Genomic DNA, 10,391 nt, shown 5'->3' with positions numbered 1-10,391 from the left:
ATAAATAATTTGCATATCTTGCCTTGGTTGTTTCATTTGATAGGGAGTCCAACGATTTTTGAGGTACTTATCTTGAGATTAAAATGAAACCTCATGATTGCATGTTAATTTCACTTAACACTTTTGAAGAACATGTGATGTCTTAATTGTCCATTTATGAGTGATTTGATGTTGGATCCCCTGTTGATGTTGATGATGAGTTTGTCTAAAAAGAAATACAAGTGCTCACGATCTATGAACCACGGTTTGTGTAAAAATTCTTTCTTGTTGACAAAATACTGTTTTAATGTTTGTGGGTATCATTTCTGACAAACCCTCACGAGACTTCACTCGTCCACTAGGGAGTCCTAGGGGTTTAAAAGGCTTGTTGCATACGCTAAATGCAATCGTCTTTCTCACGAAAGAGGACTTATGTTTCATGCTTTGATTTTGTTTTTCATTTTGTTTTGCTGAGGGACTAGCAAAATGTAAGTTTGGGGGTATTTGATGAGTGCCAAATATTGTATATTTGGACCCCTTAATTTACATTAGTTAAACCTTTAGCTTTGTTATTTTCTGATGTTTTGGTTAGTTTTGGTGTTTTTGTATTTTTGCAGGACATTAAGAGAAAAATTGTAATTTTCAAGTGAAAATACATAAAAAGCTGGAAATTTGGAATTGCTGGGAAGTCGATCGATTATAAAATCGATCGATCGAATTTATGCGGAGTTGGAATTTCAGAAACCCTAACTAACTCTATAAATATCATTCTTTTCTCATTTTTAGGAGGAAAGGCCGCTTGGGAGCGCCCTAGGCGCCGTTCTCACTGTAGTTTAGGGTTTTTGGTTTGATTTTGACCTAGAACTTCAATCAGTTGTAAGTTTCTTTGATTTTAATGTATTCTTGTTGTTTATTTATGCTTTCTTTAGTTATGTGCAGCTGAAATTTCGTTTAGGGTTGAGGATGAAACCTCACCATTGAAGAGAAACTGAGTTTCCATGCTTGTTTATGCTATTTGAGTTTATGGGTTTTGATTTCTCATTGTTCTACTTCAATTATTGAGATTATTGTTGGATATCTCTTATGATTTCCGGATACAAGTGATGATTTGATATAGTTTCATTAAATTGATGGCTTGGGTTTTCATTTATCAAAATGTTGGATATTCGTTGTGTTTCATTCCATGGATACATTTGATGATTTAGTCAAAACTAGATATCTTTTGCGATTTGTGCAAGTATGGATTCATCGAATGATTTAAACTTTTGAAGTAAAGTAGAGCATACCTAATTTTTGCATGTGAAAACTTCAAATATGTGTGATGAACATGTGAATAGGTTGCTACGATTTGGTGAGTGTGGATTCCAAAACCCTAGACCCCTTTATTTTCATTTGTTTTGTTTATATTCTCTTTTAAATCCTTAAACTTGCAACTAGGTTAAAATATGATTAGTTTGAATAGAAATTAATTTTCGCAACACAATTCCCTGTGGGATCGACCTCGCACTTGCAAAACGATTCGTGCACTTGCGAGTACTTTAAAATTTTCACAATATGACACATGTTTCATTACAGTTTAGTGCTAAGAAATTAAATTACTCATAATAAATGTCTAGAAGTATTTCAGTTAGCTCAATGTGTTATGTCGTAAATTCCTAAGTTCTAAAATAAAAATATATTCCCCTGCCAAATCTCAACTCTGATGATGTCATAATATCACGTGGAAATTCGAAATTTTCACTTACACCTTTTTGTAAAAGGCAAGTCGTTACAGTTTGGTATCAGAGCATTTTGCTCTAATGACCCTAAGACTTGACCCTATTAAGTTAGAAGTTTAGAAATAACATGAGATATAGGAATCATAAACCAGCTTTCAAACTTTAATAAATACTTTGTGTTAATCTTTGGTATTGTGTGATGAATGCTCATATATGCTTCCGATCCTTGATAGAATATGAATGTATGTATTTCAATTATATGTTCGAAAACATGTTGATTTGATTTGTATGCTAATACTCTGTTTGTTTCGGCGTAAAATGATTTTTGGAAAATGATTTCGATATTTTTCGGTGTTTGGTAGAGGCGAAAATAATGGTCAACCGAAAAATGATTTTTGTTTGACAAAAAATGCTTAATAAATTTCAGAAAATGATTTACGCTTTTTAAAAGCATAAATCATTTTTCATAAATGGTAGACGCAGTCGACTCTCTTTTAAACAACGCAATTGACAAATTATGCCGGAATCAGGCGACGTCCGGCAACCGTCGCAGACGTTGCCGGATTCCGGCCGGAATACTGGCCAGATCCAGCCGTTTTGGCCGAAACTCCAGCTAGTCCGGCCGGATCTCCGGCCATCTGGGCGGGATACTGGTCGAATATGGCCTGGATCCGGTCAGAACGGCCGGATCCTCGGCCATCTGGCCGGGATCTTGGACGAATTCGACCGTTCTGGCCGAATCTCCAGCCAGGACGGCCGGCCTTCTGTCAACTGGCCGGGATCTGGTCGTTTTGTGCTGGATTCCGGCAAAGATCGCCGAAATCCGGCACCAATGGCTTGATTCCAGCCACGTTTGCCGAAATTTGTATGAAAAATATTTTTATATTATTTTATATTAATATTTTTATTTTGTGAATAAAATTTAATTTTTTTTAAATTAATATATAAAAAATATTTGTAATTTTCCGTACGCACCAAATATCGAAAAATGATTTCGACGAAAAATATTTTTCTTAAAAATGACTTTTCTAAAAATATTTTACGACGAAAATCATTTTACACCGAAACAAACGGAGCATAAGTCATGATTTTATTACAAAGATAAGGGATACAAAGATCATTTTTATTAAAAAAATGATTTTGAAACAAGAATAACTCTGAGTTTTCAAACATTTTTCTAAATCTTAACGTTTACAAAATGAAAGGCTTAGATGTGATAAAGATATCTTGAGAATAAAAGTTTTGTGAAAATGATAAATATATTATATGTCTATTTCTATTGACTGATAGCAATAAAAACGATCCACTAAATAAGAAGAAGAGATTAAACTCTTAATTCAGAATGAGAAATTGATACTCATTTGGGTGTTAATAAAGTATTTCCAAAAGATTTTGAAAACAATGAGACTTCTTTGTGAAAAACACAAGTTTTGAAACAATGAAATATTTTTGGAAAATGCATTCTGATGACATGTAGGCAGAAATATGTATGGTAATATACACTCGATAAAATAATATAGGGCACCACTCTCTATATTGTGTTTATAAATAAACACATTGATTGATTTGTTTGAGATTCAATAATTTCACTTCTACCAATCACCAAAGATCCCGTCAAACTTCTTTCTATATTTTTACTAGCACTCAAACCATCTTTTATATAGACTTACAACCATAACTATATTAGTCCCAGTGGTCATTGACTGACATTAACTATATTTCATTTCGGTGACATAGTCATCCAAATTTTCCAACCTACTCGTAGGGAAGGCTAATTCTGGATGAATCTTTACTAATTCAGGCTTAGGGTCCTCGAACGATAATTCTTGATATTTGTAAGAGAGGAATACATTTCCAGGATGGAGAGGGTATTGGCGTTTCGCTGTAAGGCTGTAATTTAGAGAATGAAAGACCCTTCTTTTTTAATAAACAATAATAGTAATAGTAGTCTTCCAAAAATGAAGATATTTGGTAGAGTTCAAGCAGAACCACCAATATTATACTTTTATTTCCTTCTTTTTTCAATTTTTTTTTTTTTTTTTTGGCCGGGGTTTGTGAAAAATCTCTATTCAGAAGTGTCAATTTTGTTAGGCAAAAAGAAGCTTCCGGCGTACAAGAAAGCAGTTGAGCAAGCAAGTTGGGCAGAAATCTCGGACCTTGGCAAATTCTCCACTTTAAAACAATAATAAGAACTTGTGAAAAGAATCAGGAGCATATATATATATATATATATATATATAAGTGAAGAATTCACCCCAAGTATCCCCACAATTACAAGGCTATACCCCCTCTTCTCAAAAAGAGACAGAAAAGGAAAATTTTCTTTATGTACATAACCACAGTCACACTTGTAATCCTTTAACTCCCCCCACCTTTCCCTTTTCACCATTTTCTCAGCCCCCATTAAGTTCACCTTTCCCCCAATTCTTATTCGTTTACATGGCAGAAGGAGGGATAGTTTCTACCATGTCAAAACACCCAAAACTTCTCTCCAATTATACCCAACTTCCCAAAACCACAATAAAGAAAAAGATAAAAATAACAAAGAAACAAAAAGGTCCGTGCATATAGAATATATATAGGCTGAGGATAATTTCCAAAAGCAATTCTAACGATTACCGTGGCCGTGACCGGGTTGGAAATGACTGAGCAGGCCGGAGAGATCGTTGAGGTGCTGGATTCCTAAATATCATTGTTTGAGACCGGTTCACCATGTCTACCATTGATGGAGTTTGGTAAGCTTGCACAAGGCTTGTGCTATCTACGGAATCACCTCTTGCAGTTGCCCTCTGCAATGAGTGTGAGCTCAACCCTGATAGAACATAAGCCCTTCCAGATGCCTCATACACCTGACGGTTTGCCATCCTTTCTTGCATCTCTTTCAACTCTGCACAAAGTGCAACACATAAGCGGTCACTAGCTCGTGCAGAGGCAGTTTCAGACAATACCCTACGACAGCTCTCCAGGACAGAGACTGCACCAGCTAGATCTCCACTTTCAGCTGCAACTCTAGCCTCAGCCATTGCCTCCGCAGCATGAAGTCTGTTTCGCTGCCTGTCCACTTCCACGGATACAACCAGTTCTCCAGTGATTTCAGGTCTCAGGATCTTTACTTCACTGGCTTCTTCCAAAGTAACCATTTCTTTTGTAATAGGGTCCCTGTAAACATATCTAACCTTTAGCAATGACATCTCATCATAGGAACAAACAACTGGAATATTGACAGCCACCAAAAAATCCCTTTCCTCTTCAGCATACAAGTATCCAACATCAATAAAGCCCATTCTTCTATCTGCCACCATGCTGGTTCGGTAACTTCCTGCCTTTATTGAACTGAGTTGCATACTCGGGTGAACACACTCTACTCCAACTTGTAGCTCTTGCACTACCACACTCAAGAGGCCCCCAATACATTGTGCAAATGCGTCCTGAATCACACCTTCAGCTTCTATGAAAGAAAATGTCCCGCCAGAAATCTCAGAGATTGAGTGCATTGATGCAGCATCATGGTCTGCACCAAACCCAAATGCATGCACTGGAATTTGCAAGCCTTCGCCATTGTTGTGACAGATTGAATTCGGTAGAAGTGATTGGTAATCAGTTCGAGCACGGGACCCAGCAGGACTACTGACAGTATATGTATCCTGCCCATCAGATAACAGTATAATACTGCCAACTGGGTTCTTCCACTTGCGGTCTACCAATACCTTGGCACCTTTCCTTAGGCCTTCAGCAATGTTTGTCCCACCGTTTGAAATCAGAGAATTGACAGCCTGTAATGCCTGCTGCCGTCCAGTATCAGTCATTCGACGAAGAGGAAAGAGGCGACGTGCTGTAGAAGAGAACGCAATGACGGAAAGCCGGTCAGAGGGGCCAAGGTTCTCTATTACAAACCCCATTGCACGTTTTAGCAAAGCAAGCTTGGTACCTGCCATGCTGCCACTAACATCAAGCACCGTGACAAGGTCAACTGGAGCACGAGTATTTTGAGATACTGGTGGCAATTCAGTCAGGTTTGTGTGGCTATCCTGTCTTTCGCTTGTAGCTGGTGCCTTGAGATGGATTAGTACAGTGAAATCACTATGGGATGCTGATCTAGGAACAGCAGAAACTTCTGCATATGTTTTGATGTCTATTGTTCCAATAGTATTGTTATTTGCAGCTTCTGTAGCAGATGTGCTTCTCTCGGTAATCTCAGGTTGGTGATCCAAAACTTCATCATCATCAAAGACAACTGGCTCAGGGGCATGAAAAATTGAAGAAGTCTGCCGACTTGTGTCTGACCGAGGAGAAGGGAGCCGCCGTAGAACAGTCATCCAACCATCATCTTGAGGCCAACCTACTGGGTTGATTCTTGACCTTCCAAGTGGAAGATCAGATATAGGGCTTTGGAAGGGAATTTCTTTCCATTTTGCTCGGCAAATTGGGCAAATTTGGTTCCCATGTTTTACATTAGATGTAATACAGTGAAAATGAAAAGAATGGGAGCATTCTGCAGTGAATATGGCATGACCCTGGCCCGGTTTCATGGTGGTGAGGCATATTGCACAGGTCCTCTGCAGTTTTGAAAGACAAGCTAGTAAGAATGGATGGTCCCCCAGATATTTAGGACACTAAATAGTTACAATCACAATCATACATACAAAACAAAACAAAATGATACAATTGCATGAATTAATCTGCAAACCACCTATTGAAGACGCTTCATATATTCCTAAGTACTTTCCTCAGACCAAAAAACGAAAAGAGAACGCCTACAAGAGAAAAGCCAGAATCTTATGCAATTTCGGAAAAATCCATTTGGGAGTGTAAATCACCCTTTTCATCACTTCGTTGAAATTTCTTGCTGGAATTAAAAGTTTGCTAGGACGTCAAAAAAACACTTAGCAGGAGTATAAAGGCTAGAGATAAAACTATGAAAACATTTACGATCCTTATCAAACTCTGAACAATGACGGTGATAAGAAATTACTTAAACTAAAAATTGAAATTATTCGCAAATGTGGGAACCTCGACCTCTTAGTGGAGAATCCCATTTATTTATCTGGTATTCCAGTTCTCTTAGTCTTGAAGATATCGCAGAACTATTCATCTCAGAATCCATCAACGGCAGTAATGAAATTATATTTTACAATTCAAACAAAAACAAGGGAACCCACCTGAGTTTCACACGCAGTATGAAATTCAGTGAGGAACCTTAATTTCAGAGCTTAAACACTCAAAAGAAAATCAGAGCATAACCATTAAAAAACATAGCCCCAGTCTTCCTCCCTGGGCTTCAAATGTCAAACCTGCTTTAAAATGCTACCGAGTCCCTTTTTCTCTTTTATTTTGGCGGGGGTTCCATGGCATTGTGAATAAACGTCAATGAGCTACAAAACTATTAAGCCAAAGAAAACTGAAAATTTTCAAGCAACCTTGTTTAGTGAAAGTTCACCTCCGTTTGTGGACAATTTAAGCAGCATTTAAACATCTAGATTTTTTTGTATGAATAGGGCTATAAATGAATAGTGTCGCTCACGAACAAGTTCGGAACTGGTTCATTGATTAAACAAACAAAGCTTGAACAAAAATTTAGACTTGTTTATCAAACGAGTCGAACTTGTATAAACTCAACTCGAATCATATAAGTTCATATAACTTCTTTTTTATTATGTGTGTTGGAGAGAGAGAGAGAGAGAGAGAGAGAGAGAGAGAGAGAGAGAGAGAGAGAGGGGGGGGGGGGGGGTAGTTGTGTATGTTTGTATATATATGTGTAATTAATGTGTATACATAGATAAGATAAACATATAAAATCGAGATTAGATTGTTAAAGATTAGAGTAATTTATCTAATTACTCAAATAATAAATCTTAACAATAATTAAACAACTAATAATTAGTATGAATTTACAAAATAAAAATAAAAATTCATGATATTTATTTTATATATGGAATAAAGAAATTAATTGAGCAATCTGGAACAAGCTTGAGTTCGTTCGAAAAATAAATAAGCAGAGCTCGAACAAATTATCTAGCTCAGTGATAAGTTCTCATGTTCGAAATAAATTAAATGAATCGAGTTTGAACCTTCAATACTCGGCTCGATTATCGCTAGATATTTATTTTATATATGGAATAAAAAAATTAATTGAACAGCTCACGAACAAGCTCAAGTTCGTTTGAAAAATAAATGAACAAAACTTGAACAAATTACCTAACTCGGTGATAAGCTCGTGTCAAAAAAAATTAAATGAACCAAGTTTGAACCTTCAATACTCGGCTCGATTACCGCTAAATTTGACCTTATGAAAGTTTAGCTATAGGTGGACTAAACTCCGAAGACAATATTTTCATGAAAAAATAAAATAAAATAAAATTAAAGACTGCAATATGAAAGCTCTAATTGAAAAATCTATGGTATTTAGATTTTTGGACTCAGATCCAATTCGGCCCACTTGAGATTCGACAATATGAAAACCAGCAGATAATGACATTCAGTGTTCTTGGATACATGTGAAACCACTATGAACTATAGTGTCTAACACTGGCCCCTCTCTGTCCCCACAGAAGTCCACTATTGAGACCAGTGCATAAAAAGATGTAATAGAATGAAACGTATTTACACTATAGATGCCAATTTCGAGAATCGTTGAATACAATTTATTCGCTGATACTGTTGACCCCTCAGTAAATCAGCTAACCAACAAGAAAAGAAGTCAATGTTTAGGCAGTCAAAACACTATGGAGGACATAATGGATATTTAACAACCATCAAGGGGGTGACTTTTAAAAAGTAAGAGTAATCAAACAATTCTCAAACCTTTCTTTTCTGGCAGAAATACACAAAAAAAAAAAACTAATGATGAAGCTTTCAATACAATAACAAAAGAGGGGGAAAAAAAAAAGGAAAAGAAAATATAAAAGCCCATCAAAAGAAGAGTACATGATGACTTTCTCAAGCATTTCTATTTTAATTTCATTTTCTTCCATCCCCTCTTTCCTTTGTCGAACCTTATTGCAGGAAATCTCACAATCAATGGTCCACAGGCTTCCGTAAAATTGACATCAAAAGGAGAGAGAGAGAGAGAGAGAGAGGATTGTGGCACAATGCACTTGTGCTGACCAGACAAAGCACTTTCCTTCAAGGGACGATGAAAAGGAGAGAAACAGTGAAGTGTAGCAGTGTATTCCTTTTCTAATAAGCCAAAGGAACATGGTCCTCAAAGGGACTAGTCCACTTTATCCAACCCCACAAGCCTCAATACACTTGAAAACAACATGACAACCAATACCCACCTCCGCAATATTCAGTTACATCATATTATCTCCACCACCACCACTTGAAAATAGTGGATGTGACAGATTATAAAACACAATAATAATAGTGACCAATCTTATCATATAAATCATTTCAGCCACCACATTAAAATCAAAAATTACATAATTAGCTTAAGCGGTACAACCAAATAAATCGCCAGAATCTACCATGGATATTCACAAACGACAAAACAAATAGCAGTAAAAAAACAACAATAAATGAAATAAAAAAAAAATCTAAACTTTCCACTCTAGAATCTTAGAAACAAATCTAAAAATCAGTTGCAATCAAAATTACCATGCAAAGATTCATATCTAATATATTGAAACATCGGCCTGCTTGGAAATCCAAACCTTAGAGGATTTGGGTCCGGTTAGGGACAACCGGAGCCCCGAAGAGGACGGAGTCGGCGTAGTTGGACGGAAATCGGAGCCGTGACCCGGAGCGGTTGAAAGGGCGTCGGAGAGTCTTGCGGCAGATGCAGTAGACGGTGATGAATCCTCAAGAGTTGGAGGAACGTAGAGGCACGTATTTATGCCAAGAGCAAGCTTGACTTTCCTCCATTTGCTTCCCATTTCACTCTGAGATCTTGTGTAATAGTTTCTCTCTTCGTTAGAGAAAAGTGTTAATCAGATCTTTGAGCGGTAACCCATTAACGTAAAGTGGGTATTAGTGAGAGATGTCAAAGGTTCTGAGCTCACCGACGATACGTGCTGCAAAGGGTGCCATATGCACGAGAGTCAGAGAGAGAGGGAGAGAGAAGAATGGGCTTGATTTGGTTTTTGACCTCTCTTTTTTAGAGGAAGAGGAGTGGTGGATAGGAGAGAGGCAACCTTTTAATATATGTATTATTTTAATGTTTTTTCTCAGTTGAGATGGAATGGAAGAACTAAGAAGATATGCATGGAGATGGAGGCAGGCAGCTGTAGAATTTGGAAAAGTTTGTGGTCGCATACCTCTTTGATATTCCACCTTCCTCAATTGCCATTGGGTTTTTCACTTTATTATTATTAGTACCATTGAATTTTTCTTTTTTCGCTAGGTATAACCAATTGAATGTTTCTAGCTTTCTTATTTTGTTTATTGTATTGTAGTTGTTACGTTGAAGCAACTTTATTTTATTGGATAGAGTGTAGTTTAGTTAGTTGAAATTATAATTGACCAAATGAGTTTTCCAAACGTCTTAAATTAGCACATGGATGATGGAGATGGAGCTATTTCTTTCTTTTGGATTAATGGCCATACGGCCATACGGCCAACTATCTCCATTAAATGGCCACATGCTCCTCAATTACTTTTTTTGCCCTTTGTTTAAAAAAACAAAAAAAATGGGAAGCGAATACGCGGTTGTTAAGTGCTATTGAATGAGGTACTCCTAGAGCTTTAAAGTATTTC

The 10,391-nt window shown here is 36.9% G+C and overlaps 1 protein-coding gene across 1 annotated transcript; it reads right to left on the bottom strand.

The window, feature by feature from the left end:
* Positions 1-3,890: 3,890 nt before the first annotated feature.
* On the bottom strand, positions 3,891-9,888 carry LOC133877165 (E3 ubiquitin-protein ligase WAV3). The gene is made up of 2 exons (XM_062315407.1): positions 9,350-9,888; positions 3,891-6,253 (listed from the first exon to the last, which is right to left on the bottom strand). Exons 1-2 carry the CDS (start codon positions 9,569-9,571, stop codon positions 4,313-4,315), a joined length of 2,163 nt encoding a protein of 720 aa, XP_062171391.1. The 5' UTR covers positions 9,572-9,888; the 3' UTR covers positions 3,891-4,312.
* Between the last annotated feature and the right edge of the window lie 503 nt (positions 9,889-10,391).

This window comes from Alnus glutinosa, chromosome 9 (genome assembly GCF_958979055.1).
Source record: "Alnus glutinosa chromosome 9, dhAlnGlut1.1, whole genome shotgun sequence".
Taxonomy (NCBI): domain Eukaryota; kingdom Viridiplantae; phylum Streptophyta; class Magnoliopsida; order Fagales; family Betulaceae; genus Alnus; species Alnus glutinosa.
This window is presented reverse-complemented; position numbering and strand designations above follow the sequence as displayed.

Bases quoted from the DNA above. Each gene is read 5' to 3' on its own strand.
- LOC133877165 (XM_062315407.1), bottom strand. From the start codon at position 9,571: ATGGGAAGCAAATGGAGGAAAGTCAAGCTTGCTCTTGGCATAAATACG. The intron at 6,254-9,349 runs GTTTGGATTTCC...TCAAAACTGCAG, and splicing joins CCGGACCCAAATCCTCTAAG to AGGACCTGTGCAATATGCCT.